General features: G+C 42.7%; 1 protein-coding gene across 1 annotated transcript in view; it reads right to left on the minus strand.

The window, feature by feature from the left end:
- DST (dystonin) overlaps positions 1 to 14,473 on the minus strand; it is a 390,037-nt gene that overhangs the window by 265,897 nt on the left and 109,667 nt on the right. The window contains exons 5-13 of the mRNA XM_078772579.1: positions 13,750 to 13,842; positions 12,330 to 12,496; positions 12,101 to 12,216; positions 11,231 to 11,337; positions 10,860 to 11,075; positions 5,411 to 5,538; positions 4,043 to 4,136; positions 3,453 to 3,607; positions 2,551 to 2,812 (exon numbers count right to left, since the gene is read on the minus strand). Coding sequence (XP_078628705.1) covers positions 2,551 to 2,812; positions 3,453 to 3,607; positions 4,043 to 4,136; positions 5,411 to 5,538; positions 10,860 to 11,075; positions 11,231 to 11,337; positions 12,101 to 12,216; positions 12,330 to 12,496; positions 13,750 to 13,842 — 1,338 coding nt within the window. The remainder of the gene's footprint in view (positions 1 to 2,550; positions 2,813 to 3,452; positions 3,608 to 4,042; positions 4,137 to 5,410; positions 5,539 to 10,859; positions 11,076 to 11,230; positions 11,338 to 12,100; positions 12,217 to 12,329; positions 12,497 to 13,749; positions 13,843 to 14,473) is intronic.

Consider the following 14,473-nt stretch of genomic DNA (forward strand, 5'->3'; position numbering starts at 1 on the left):
CAAGCTCCTCTTCAAATCACACAACACCGAGGTGGATATTTACGGTATTGCTAAATGTATTGGGACTGGTACTAATATCAATGGGCATAAGTTCAAAACATTTATTCAATTTCTAATAGTTTATGTGTCACTAACAATTCGTACAAAAATATTCATAAACACCAGGCATTATATTGTGCTATTATTCCTCCCAGAAGTGCAAGTTCAGCAGTGGACTGTGCTTGGTTGACACAAACTCTCAGGCACCATCCCAAGACTACATAGCAGAGCGGTTTGATTTCATTCCCGTCGGGGCTCTGGACCGACCACGGTAGACTTTAAATGTCTTTGTTCCTGAACCATTTCTGAAGAGAAAGTGGGTGCTGCTAAGTGCTTCGTCATACTGGTAGAAGTAATATTGCATCAAAGCTTGTAGCGCAGTGATATTCCAAATTGTCATAACGAGACACTTTTATAAAGCAAATTATGCTTTGCATTGGGGGGAAAATGTATACGCAGTTTTGGAAGGTTCATTTAAAGGCTGGATGTGCTATCCAAATACACGTATACTGCTTTTTCATCACAGAAAGATATAACATCCTAGACTGTCTAATTAAGGACCATTATACCATGTACCCCCCCCCCCCTTCCCCAGCCCTCCCCCTTCCACAGAACTACCGACGTCCTTGTTCTCTAATTTTGTTGTGCTTGTGTGCTTCCCTCTCTCTCCCTCTCTTGTCTCCCGCTCCCTTCATTGCATGTTTTATGTGTCTGTGCATGTTTTCATGTTTAATGTGTTCGCTCTTACACGAGCCTCGATTCTGTATAGAAAAAATATATATATACAGTGCATTCAGAAACTATTCAGACCCCTTCTTCACTTTTTTCACATTTTGTTATGTTGCAGCCTTATGCTGAAATCGTTTAAATTCATTTTTTCCCTCATCAATCTACACTCAATACCCCATAATGACAAAGAGAAAACAGGATTTTAGAAAGTTTTGCACATTTATTAAAAAGAAAAAACTGAAATATCACATTGACATAAGTATTCAGACCCTTTGCTATGACACTTGAAATTTAGCTCAGGTGCCTCCCATTTCTCTTGATCATCTTTGAGATGTTTCTACACCTTGATTGGAGTCAACCTGTGGTAAATTCAATTGATTGCACATGATTTGGAAAGGCACACCCCTGTCTATATGAGGTCTCACAGCTGACAATGCATATCAGAGCAAAAACGAAGCCATGAGGTCGAAGGAACTGTCTGCAGAGCTCAGAGACAGGATTGTGTCGAGGCACAGATCTGGGGAAGCCTACTTGGAGTTTGCAAAAAAGCACCTAAAGGACTCTCAGACTGTGAGAAACAAGATTCTGTGAGCTTTCATGTGTCTTTCACTGAGGAGAGGCTTCCGTCTGGCCACTCTGCCATAAAGCCCAGATCGGTGGAGTGTTGCAGTGATGGTTGTCCTTCTGGAAGTTTCTCCCATCTCCACACAGGATCTCTGGAGCTCAGCCAGAGTGACCATCGGGTTCTTGGTCACCTCTCATCCCAAGGCCCTTCTCCCCCGATTGCTCAGTTTGGCCGGGCGGCCAGCTCTAGGAAGAGTCCTGGTTGTTCCAAACTTCTTCCATTTAAGAATTATGGAGGCCACTGTGCTCTTGGGAACCTTCAATGCAGCAGAAGTTTTTCTGTAGGCTTCCCCAGATCTGTGCCTCGACACAATCCTGTCTTTGAGCTCTGCAGGCAGTTCCTTCAACCTCATGGCTTGGTTTTTGCTCTGATATGCATTGTGAGCTGTGAGACCTTATATAGACAGGTGTGTGCCTTTCCAAATCATGTCCAATCAATGGCATTTACCACAGGTGGACTCCAATCAAGGTGTAGAAACATCTCAAAGATGATCAAGAGAAATGGGGGGCACCTGAGCTAAATTTCAAGTGTCATAGCAAAGGGTCTGAATACTTATGTCAATGTGATATTTCAGTTTTTTCTTTTTAATAAATTTGCAAAACTTTGTAAAATCCTGTTTTCTCTTTGTCATTATGGGGTATTGAGTGTAGATTGATGAGGGAAAAAATGAATTTAAACGATTTCAGCATAAGGCTGCAACATAACAAAATGTGAAAAAAGTGAAGGGGTCTGAATACACTGTGTATATATATATATCACAAGGCAGCTATCTCGGTAGGATCTGAAACAAGTTAAATAGAAAGCCCACTACTATTTTCTTCAGATAATTTGGTTATAAGCACGACATTCTGCCAAAAAAGCAGCGCCAGCATATTAGCCAGGGCTCAGTAATGATGGAATCAGCAGACAAAATTAATAATTAATTTCTGGTCAAATATGCATTCCCTCGACTCGAAGGGAACAGGATAGTGCCGTCAACATGCCAGAGGGATATTAAAAAGGTGATTTTGCACGAAAGAGATGTTACATGATATGGCTTTGTAGTCACGTGATTAAAATACAGGGCATATTTATATCATAATGTTTTGTGCATCAATGTACAAATCGCTAAAATCTATGTTACGTGATGAGTTTTAAACAGTATATTTGCTTCATACCTGATGCTCTTCTACCCAGCCCAGAGCGTCTCGTAGAGCGATGAGCGCCACATCATCGTCGGAAGGTTTACCACCCTTTGTCTGTTTGGAAGCTGTCTGAGTCTGTGCTGCCATATTCTTCAAGCCATACTGCGTCTGGGTCTCTGAAGCCACAGTGTTTGGCCGCCATGTCTGTGTCCCCATAGCAGGAGCATGACATCCATCCATCAATGCTGTGAACTCTGTCCTCAATGCATTGAGACGCTCTTGCAATTGAACTACCCTGAAAAAAAAATTCATAACATTATCTACTACTATTATCTACTACTATTATCTACTACTATTATCTACTACTATTATCTACTACCATTATCTACTACCATTATCTACTACCATTATCTACTACTAATATCTACTACTACTACTACTACTACTACTACTACTACTACTACTACTACAACAACAGCCCCAATTATTCCCACCTACATGTGGGCCCCAGCTGCTGACAACCCTTGACCCAAGTCTTTCATGAACCAGCTTGCCAGGCCTGACTTTCAACTGAAAGTGATGGTGAAAGGAATTAGCATATTGTTGAAGGTGCCGGCGATAACACACCTACTCTCCTTAAAAGACACCACGGGATCTTTAACGTCCACCAGCTAATGCTCGGAGACAAGACACCTGGATTAATGTCCATCTGAGGGACAGTGCACTTTGTGATTTAATGCCGTTCTTGCGAAGTGCCGATCTGACACTTTACTGGACAGCTGAGAATCAAACCAAAATTAGACAGCGCAATGGTAAGTGCTCTACTTCTGAATAATCTTGTCGGACAAGATCCTGCAGAAAATACTTAATTTGCTTGAATTCAGTAAAACACTAGTGAAGACTCTTGCTCATTTGCGTGTTTTTTTTTAACATACCGAGAGACATCTTGCTCTGCCTGAAAGTATTGGCCATCTTGTAGGGTCTGCGTGTCTGCAGAGAGTTTTCTTAGTCGTAAGTCCAGTTCTCGAAGCATGGCTTCCACTTCGCGTCGGTGTTGAGGTGAGCGGCCAGTTTCTACTGCAAGACAGTCCTAGGTGTGGATGGAGCAACAGGGGGTGGTACACAGAGTTTAGGACAAGATAATGGAGAAAATGTCAACCACAAAATCAGATGATCACGAGCAGACATGTTGGGGCCGATTTTAAATAAAACGGACCAATTTGGAACTCAAAAAGTGGAAATCCACCAACTGGTGGAAGCCTGACATGTTTGAAATAGAGTAAAAAAAAAAAAGAAACTCACTTTGCAATGAACAAAATTAAACAAGATTATTTTTTAAGATATGAGAGAAACGTGTAAGATGAATGAGGAGAAAATGTGAAGAATGAAAATGACAATCGGCTCAACGCTAAAAACCTCAGTCAAACTGGAAATCCCATAAACCCATGTGACAAAACATATGCGAAAAGGTAAATATATGGTGTTTTGTGGACATAATACAGGTAGAAGGTCTGGGATTCCTTACAGCCTGAATGAGCTTGCTCATCTGATTCAGTGAATCTTCGCAGCGCGTGCACTCTCGCTGAATCTTGCCTGCCAAATTCTGGAGGCCCTCCAGGCTACGATAACATAGCAGACATACACACACAGCGGCAGGTTTACCATGTGGGCACCACAGGTAGACTGAAAGGAGAAGCGATTAATAGGGAGAAGAAGAACCCAAGGTCCTGCAGAGGACTCAGAGAAAATAAAACACTGAACTGAGACAAACAAAAAAAAACAAAAAAAAAAACTCTACTCTGCAGCACCGATTTAATCGTTTATTTTTATCCACCAAGGGAAAATGCTAGAATAATACAAGAATAAAAATAATAATAATAACCACCTTTAGAGGCCATTTTTCCCCGCAAAGCAGGGGTTGGCCTTTTTCGGGAACCGTGGTTGTTGTTGTTTTTTTTGGTCCCCTTTTTGAAGCAATGTTTTACGGCCGGATGCCCTTCCTGATGCCAACCCTTTTTGCCGCCTTTAATGACAACCAGGGAATTACCAGTGAACTGGTACTCAATTAGCCGACCTCGGAAGGATGACAGGCTGAGTCAACCAACCCCCCTGGCGTTAATTCAGCGATCGACCGGGATTCGAACCCAGGATCCTAGGATCCTAAGCTGGCACCCTAGCCGCTAGCCCAACACCAGGGTATACAAGAATGCAGAATGTATAGAATAATGTATAGAATATAGTATAAAACAATGTAATGTATAGAATAATACAAGAATGCAGAACATTAATTTAGTACAAACGTTTCCATGACAATTCAAATACTGTATGGTTGTATCTAATATATAAAGATCATTCTAACCACTGACTGAGTCAATGACTGATATTAATGTTCAGTACCTTCCGGGTGTCTTCGTTTGTCATTAAAATGAAAGCTGAAATTTAGCGTGCCAACGACCATCGTCGGTGTTGGGAAATACCGGGAAAATTCACAGAACCGTCGGAAAGCGTCCGTAAATGAAAATTTATGTAAAAAAAACAGAAATGCTTCCATAAGAAATCGTAAACGCTTCAGTAAGAAACAAACAAACCTCAATTGATATCTAGCATTTGAAAATTGTAATTTCTATAACTGTAAACTGTGAAACAAAAACCTCAATGAAAATTTACGTAAAAAAGCCGTAACCACGTCTGTAAAAAAAAACCAAAAAAAAACCTCGATATCTTGCAGGAGATAGGTGATGCTTGCCTATAATCATAAAGCTTCTATTTATTATGTACCTACGTATGAAGCACGGTTCGTTATTGCTTACAATGTGTATGCATACCACACTAGTGCACATATATATCTATATGTATCTGATCATGTACATACAAAAACACCAAAATGTCTCACTGCTCGATTTCCGCCCGAAGTTCCTTCTCCCTCTCAAGCATGGCCACAATCAGGCGGCCCCACTCCTTCTCAATATCATTTGGGTGCTGGCCCTGAGGTAACCGAATGCGCCCGAACTGGATCCAGGGCTGCATAAAAACAGAAAAGATGAAAAGACAGAAGTAAAATTGGGGCAGATTCAAGGGGTATGGTTGGAAGAAGGGTGGAAAATGTAACAACTTGGGTTAATGTGCCCCACTGAGTTGAGGACATGCTCTGGACATGCTGCTTCCCCATATGGGGTGATTTCAATGATGAAGCCCTGTGCTTTTTCTGGTCTTCATCAATGACCTCTCTGACTCTCTTGAAAATCCTCTCTATCTCTCTGCTGATGACTCCACTCTCTGCCGCTCCATTCCTCATCCCTCAGATCGGCAGTCTGCAGCCTCCTCACTCTATGCAGACCTGGACAAAATCACAGACTGGACAAACAAGTGGAACATGTCTTTCAATCCTGACAAATCTCACACTCTTACTATGTCTCTCCGAAAAGATCGACTGGACAACCCTCCCATCTACTTTCTGAACAATCCTCTCCAAGAAGTTCTGTCACTCAAGCTTTTGGGTCTCACTATCTGCCATGATCTTTCCTGGGAAAACCACATTTCCAATCTGGCCTCCAAAGCCAGTTGCCGACTGGGCATCCTCCGTCGTGCGAAGTCCTTCCTTGGCAACCCAAGCTCCTCACCACATACAAGGCTTTCATCCGCAGCTCAATGGAATACTGTTCTCCCCTCTGGGCTGGTGCTCCTGCCTCACACCTGGCTCAGCATCACGCTGTTGAAACCAAAGCTTTCAGAATCATTGGAATCTCCCGCGATGAAGCTAACTCTGAGGGCCTTTCACTCACTCACCGCAGGAAGGTTGGTGGTCTTTCTGTCTTCTACCGAATCCTCTCTGGCCTAGCCCCCCAGCCCTGTCTGTGCTCTGTCCACCAAATACTCCGACAGATTCCACAAGATCTGCCTGCAACCTTCTTCTGGTGGAACTGCCAAAATCAAGACTCTCTTCTCACCTTCACTCTTTCATTCCTCTTTTCTCCCGCCTCTGGAACAAACTCCCTCACTCTCTTCAATCCCACTCATCCCTCCAGGTCTTTAAAACAGCTGTTCACCACCATCTCTTATCTTCCCCCATCCAAAACCTTGATATTTTCTATCCCTGTTAATTCACCCCAGATCCACTTTTCTGAAATACCAACTTCTTTCCTGGAAGTCCTAGCAGTGTCCATGTGTTGTTTTTGTTTTACCTCTCCAACCCCCTACCCCCATTCGCAAAGCCTCCCCCCCCCCCCCCAAGCCCTCTACCTCCCACAGATCTCCCGATGTCCCTGCTCTCAAATGTTGTACTTGTGTGCTTCCCCTTCTCTCCCCATCTTGTCTCCCGCTCCCTTTATTTCGTCTTGTGTCCATTTGTTTTTTGTAATTAATGTTAGCTCTTACACGAGCCTCGATCTTCTATACAGAAAAAAAGAAGCTCGGGTCAATAGGATGAAAAGTGACGATTTTTCAGATGAAAAATGATGATTTTAGAAGTTTGACCTCGAGTTGACCTTTGACCTTTTGCCCTTAAAAATAGTTCGTTTCCCAATTCAGTGAGGCACTGTAGAAATGCTGTCCAATTTTCAAGTCAATCAGATGAAAATTGATAGGTTTTTAGATGAAAATTCATGATTTTGGAAGTTTGACCTTGAGTTGATCTTTCACCTTTTGACCTCAAAAATAGTTGGTTTTCCTATTTAGTGACTCAATGTGCAAATGCTGTTCAATTTCCAAGTCAATCAGATGAAAATTGATAGGTTTTTAGATGAAAATTCATGATTTTGGAAGTTTGACCTTGAGTTGATCTTTCACCTTTTGACCTCAAAAATAGTTGGTTTTTCAATTTAGTGACCCAATATACAAATGCTGTTCAATTTTCAAGTCAATCGGATTAAAAATGGCGATTTCAGAAATTTGACCTCCAGATGACATTTGACCTCAAAATCAATAGGTTTCTCAACTGGGATGGCTTCTAAAACTTGGTGAAGTTTCGTGACGATCGGTTTAAAATTGTGACCTGTAGGCCAGTGACAAACAAGAAGACGTCATGCGGAGCATGATACTTGCAAAATACTCTTGAGCCCATCCCCAAGAAAAAAAATTCCATTGATACAGCAAATTGTCCATTTCATCAACATTAAAATTGATAATCTTGATCAAAGCTCGGGTCAATAGGAAGAAAAGTGACGATTTTTCAGATGAAAAATGATGATTTTGGAAGGTTGACCTTGAGTTGACCTTTGACCTTTTGACCTAAAAATTGTATCTTTCCCAATTTAATGACTCGATATGCAAATGCTGTTCAATGTTCAAGTCAATTGGTTGAGAATTGACGGGTTTTTAGATGAAAATTGATGATTTTTAAAATTTGACCTTGAGTTGACCTTTTGACCTTAAAAATAGTATGTTTCCCAATTTAGTGAATCGATATGCAAATGCTGTTCAATTTTCAAGTCAATCGGTTAAGAATTGACGGCTTTTTAGATGAAAATTGATGATTTTTAAAATTTGACCTTAAGTTGACCTTTGACCTCAAAATCAATAGGCTTCTCAATTGGGACGACTTATACAACGTGGTGAAGTTTCGTGACGATCGGTTTAGAATTGTGACCTGTAGGCCGGTGACAAACAGACAAACAGACAGACAAACAGACAGAACCACAAACGGAACCGACCAATATACTTGAAAAATCTTCGATTTTGAAAGTAATAAGAGGTAGAAAAGATTAGAACATGGGTTGCAACATAGAGGAGCGGAAATTTGCAGGTCTGTTGCTCGTGCTTTCATTGCTTAACTAGAACGGCACTCAGTAGAGGGCATACCTCCACCTGGTGAACAGTTTACGTTTTGTATATCAGAGTAGACCCGAAAATGACAATACAGAATCACATTTAATCAAAATCAATCACAGGAATCACCATAGGTCCAGTCTTTCATACCCCGATCTACCCCTCATTTTTGGCCATATCACTCAATGGTGAAGAATCACTTTAAAAATTCTACCAACAGGATCCGGATCCGGATCTTCACCAAAATTTAATCGATTCTTCCTTGTCACACACACAACCTGTCCAACAAGTTTCGTCCAAATACATCCTTAACTTTTTGAGACATCCTGCTATGTATCGTTTTTGGCCCTATCTCCCAATGGTGAAGAATCACTTGAAAAATTTATAATTTTCATATCCGAATCCATATACAGATCTTCACCAAAATCGAATCGAATCGTCCTTGTCAGACACACAACCGGTCCACCAAGTTTCGTCCAAATCCGTCCACAACTTTTTGAGATATCCTGCTGTGTATCATTTTTGGCCCTATCTCCCAATGGTGAAGAATCACTAAAAAAAATTCCAGTAGCCGGATCCGAATCCCGATCTTCACCAAAATCTAATCATTTCGTCCTTGTCACATACGCTACATCTCTGCCAAATTTCGTCCGAATCCGTCCACAACTTTTTGAGATATCTTGTTCACAAACGGACAGACAGACAAACAGACAGACAGACAAACAGACAGACAGACAAACAGACAAACAGACAGACAAACAGACAGACAGGGGTGAAAACATAACCTCCATCCACTTTTGGTGGTGGAGGTAACTAGATGTGAGGTCATTCGGTAGAGCGCACACCCCCGCCAGGCTGAACAGTTTACGTTTTGTACCCCACTGATAGGCCAGATGTGAATTGTGATCGGAAACAAAATCTGATTGGCTTGTTCTTGTCACTTAACCAACTTATCCACTGAGTTTTCATATAAACCGTAAACAAATTTTTGAAATATCCTGTTATATTGGATTTAGCCCTATCACTCAATGGTGAAATATCACTTTAAAATTCTCTGATCAGGTTGTGGATTCGAATCATCACTTAATTGAATCAATTCTTCCATGTCACACCCCCAACCTGTCCACCAAGTTTTGTCTAAATTCGTCCACAAATTCTTGAGTGGAAGGGGGGCCCAGAGATTTGGTGGATCCAAGTGGAAGGGATGGCCTGAGATTGGGGGGACCAAAGTGGAAGGGGGGAGGGGGTAGAGATAGATTTGGCGGATCCAAGTGGAATGGGGAGGTAGAGATTTGGTGGATCCAAGTGGAAGGGGTGGCTTGAGATTTGGGGGACCAAAGTGGAAGGGGGGCCTGAGATTTGGCGGACCCAAGCGGAAAGGGGGGCCTACGATTTGGCGGACCCAAGTGGAAGGGGGCCAGAGATTTGGCGGACCCGAGCGGATGGAGGGCCTGAGAAAGATGAGGACTGGTGGCATTGATGCACATACGCACGCACACATGAGCATGGATGCACACACATACACACACCATAAACACATATGTGCGCACATACATGTGCACACACACAAAGGAGGGGTATACTTTGAGACCCGGTAGATCTCCGTTCCATCTCCTGAGGCCCACCCATGTATGGGGATAGCAGGCAAAAACAACTTGCATGCATACGCTCACATACACACACATGCATATACGTGCACACACTCATACGTACACACACATAGATCTCCGTTCCATCTCCTGAGGCCCACCCATGTATGGGGATAGCAGGCAAAAACAACTTGCATGCATACGCTCACATACACACACATGCATATACGTGCACACACTCATACGTACACACACACACACACACACACACACACACACACACAAAGGTGATTACATCGAGACCTGGGAGGGTTCCGTTACACTTTCTGAAATCAGCATTTGGAGGTAACAGCCAACAAAACAAAGATGCACGCACGCACACACACACACACACACACACACACACACACACACACACACACACACACACACACACACACACACACACGTGATTACATCGAGACTTGGGAGGGTTCCGTTCCACTTTCTGAAATCAGCATTTGGAGGTAACAGCCAACAACACACAGATATGCGCGCACGCACACACACACACACACACACACACACACACACACACACACACACACACACACACACACACACACACAAACGTGATTACATCGAGACCTGGGAGGGTTCCATTCCACTTTCTGAAATCAGCATTTGGAGGTAACAGCCAACAACACGCAGATGCACGCATGCGCACACACACATCTCGTTTTTTCATTTCTGTTCCTCAAAATTCTATCTCTCTTTTATTCACACACACACACACACACACACACACACACACACACACACACACACACACACACACATAATTAATTGTACAGTATCGGTACACACACACACACAAACACACTTGTGGCCAGGGATGCATAATTTGCCTTTTACATGTGAAAGATTTTATATCCTTCGTGGTTAACATTCAAACAGTAAAAGTTTCGACATCTTAACGTGCAACACTGAAACAAGAAATCACCGACCCACCTCGAGGGACTTGTACACATTCTTGATGCGAACCTTCTCCGACTCTTTTGGCAGCAGTTCCATCTCCTTGAAATGTACATACTGGCTGTGCAGGGCATGCAATTCTGTCGGGTTGTTGGGAAAGTCTCGAACCTGCATGTTCAGAGTTTGCTGCTTGAGCCATTGCAACAGTAGCAGCACCATTTCTTGATACTCCATCCATCGTGTTTCCACCTCCTTGTCGACAAATTCAAATAGTACCACCAGTGTTACAATGAGGAGAGAACTATCCCTTACCACAATCTGAGCCATTATAATGGTACAAGACAGAATAATTAACGTGCTCAATCAAAGATCGATACAAACATACATGTCGATAGTGATTAACTTACATTGGCATTTACGCCATCAGTGACATCTGGAACTCGAGGCATGGCGTCATACATTGAAGAGACGTATGTGATAATGGACTTCTCATCAGGAGCTGTCACGTCCACATCTGCAGAAGAAATACAAGCACAGTCCCACTAACAATGAGGCCTTAAGAGGCACACCAAATCCAATACCATTCTTATATACACCGAGCTTTTGTACTTCGAAGAAGAAAATTTCCAAACAACTGCATCACCAAGATATAGGTAACAGATGCAATGTGGTGATTTGTGAGGAAGAGCAACCAGGTGCTTTGTGGGCAAAACAAGTGAATAGAAGAAGAAGAACCACTTCTAGAGGCCATTTTTCCCCGCAAAGCAGGGGTTGGCCTTTTTCGGGCACCGTGGTCACCTTTTTGAAGCAATGTTTTAAGGCCGGATGCCCTTCCTGCCGCCAACCCTGTTAGTCGCCTCTTGCGACAAACCCAGAATTACCAGTGAACTGGTACTCAATTAGCCGACCTCGGAAGGACGACAGGCTGAGTCAACCCCCCTGGCGTTAATTCCGCAATCGACCGGGATTCGAACCCAGGATCCTAGGATCCCAAGCTGGCACCCGAACCGCTAAGCCAACACCAGGCTAAACAAGTGAATGAAGATGAATAATTATTCTTTAACAAAAGGTGGAGTGTAATAAGTTAGGCAAGTGTCCACATTATTAGAACTGAAGAAATTTGTCAATCGCAAATCTCAAAATGCTGGAGCAGGAAGCATTTACCCAGAATGAAATTGCAAGGGACGAAGTTGAAGTAAAGAAGGAGCCTGTAAATGTCATTCATGAAAAAGAGCATGCCACTACAATCTCAACCTTTCCCAACAGGCCAGACACACCTTCTGGATCAAGGAGTCGAGTTACTCCAAGCTCTTGCTCGGCCACAGTGAAGGCAAATTCCAGATTTTCTTGATTTGATCTTCCAGCAACTTGCTTCATGTCCACGAGATCTGGCCTGGGGAAGGTTGAATAAAATCAACATTGTTAGTGCCCACAAGTCATGGAGTCAAATCACAAGAATTCAAAAATAAAAACCTGAATAAAGCTCAAAGATAAGGTGAGACCAACCTGTGCTTTTGGATAATTGCAGTAAAGAGCCTCCCGTCTCTCCAAGAAGAGGTGAAATTGTTACAGCGCAATGCTGGGTGTCCATCTATCATTCGCTGAGACCAGAGCAACAGCTTTTCTTTTGCGGTCATGTCTGCCGATTGCCCAGACACATGGATGTCTGAGATCTGGAGGAGTGTGGGAGTTACAGGGCAAATGGGAGAGTGGATGAGTAAAAGAGGAATGACTCAAAAATTTGTACGATGAAACCCTAATAGTGTCTACCGACTAGAAGATAGACATCGAGAGCAGTAGGAAGCTGAGAACAAGCTGCTTTGATTTCTCTGACCGACTGTAAGGACTTGAATTGGCATTGGCCAAAGTTCTCCTCAAACCTGAAGCCATAGCAGTTTATAAATACAAAAGAATGGGCACTGCTTGCTCTCATAAAATGAAGCAGAACCATGGGCAGTGAATATCACCTCCATGTACACTGTACAGAGCTCTGGATCAACAGGCCCTCTGTAATTTGTATTGCCGATATATTGTTTGATTATAATTTTCATCAAAAACATTCCTTGGTTATCTATTTCAGCTTTTAAAATTGCGTTTGGCCTCTGGAAACTGAAGTTTTAAGAGAAAGTACCTGATGTAGGCCTGTACATATCTAACTTTTCGTCTCTTTCACTGGAAAGGCCAAAATCTGAGTCCAGCTAACTTAAAAACAGAAAAACAATGCATCTGATTTAAAAACAGAAAGTTGGAATGGTCTACCAGTCAATTGGTAATTTTAGAAATTCATGATAGATAGACATCTGAATAAAGGCCATTTCATAGAAATGCTATTCCATACAAGAAACATAAACACAGAGGCCATTCGGCCCATCAAAGCCTGTGCTATAGACCACCTTTAGAGGCCATTTTTCCCCGCAAAGTGGGGGTTGGCCTTTTTCGGGCACCGTGGTTGTTGTTGTTTTTGTTGGTCCCCTTTTTGAAGCAATGTTTTACGGTCCGGATGCCCTTCCTGCCGCCAACCCTTTTTGTCGCCTTTTTTTTTTTACGACAACCAGGGAATTACCAGTGAACTGGTACTCAATTAGCCGACCCCGGAGGGATGACAGGCTGAGTCAACCCCCCTGGCGTTAATTCAGCGATCGACCGGGATTCGAACCCAGGATCTTAGGATCCTAAGCTGGCACCCTAGCCGCTAGCCCAACACCAGGTATGATTGCCAATATATGGTTGTTTGTTCGTGCTCTATACTTTTTAAATGCTGAGCATCGAGCAAGGAAGCAGCACGTACCATTTTTAATGTCGTTGGTAGGACTCAGCCAGGTTCAGGGTTCAAACCATCAACCACCCAGACTCAGAGCAAACACTCTAACCAACTATTACACCACCGAGTATCTGGTTTAACACATTTGTTAAAATGTTCACCGACCTGGAAATGCAGGATTATGGTCCATATCAAGCCGAGGGTCAGCTTGGGGTTTCCATCTGTGATGTCATCGTTTCTGATATTCACAAGTTTGATCTGCATTCGGACATCAATTTCATAGAATAATTAGTAATACTGGGTGGGGGTAAACAGCACAACTTATTAAATCACCTGCATATTCCTCCATGCAGATAAGTTTAACCCATAAAGTGCAAGATTTACTGGTTATTAGGCCAGAAATGCTTTTTTATCATCGGCTTTTCACCACCAATTAGAAGCAAGCTTTCATAAGTTACCGCGGGTATTATACATTGTTAGAAAGGTCATGATTCGTTATTTGGGTCATCGACAGTTTAAACTAATTTGCATACAAATAGTACCAAGAACACGCCCATATAATTACCAGGTATTTGGGTTCTTTTGGGTCTTTGGGGTATTTTGGGTCTTCGGGATCTTTAGGGTCTTTAGGGTCTTCAGTGTCTTTAAGGGTATTCGGGTGTTTTGTGTCTTCAGGGTCTTTTGGGTCTTCGGGGTCTTTAAGAGTATTCGGGGTGTTTTGTGTCTTCGGGGTGTTTTGTATCTTTGGGGTGTTTTGTGTCTTTGGGGTCTTTTGGATCTTGTGGGTATTTTGAGTCTTTTGGGTCTTCTGGGTCTTTTGGGGTATTTTGAGCCTTAGGGTTATTTTGGTCTTGAATGGTCTTCGGGGTATTAAGGGTCTTGGGGAACT

This window comes from Myxine glutinosa, chromosome 2 (genome assembly GCF_964187855.1).
Source record: "Myxine glutinosa chromosome 2, kmMyxGlut1.1, whole genome shotgun sequence".
In the NCBI taxonomy this organism is placed as follows: Eukaryota; Metazoa; Chordata; class Myxini; order Myxiniformes; family Myxinidae; genus Myxine; species Myxine glutinosa.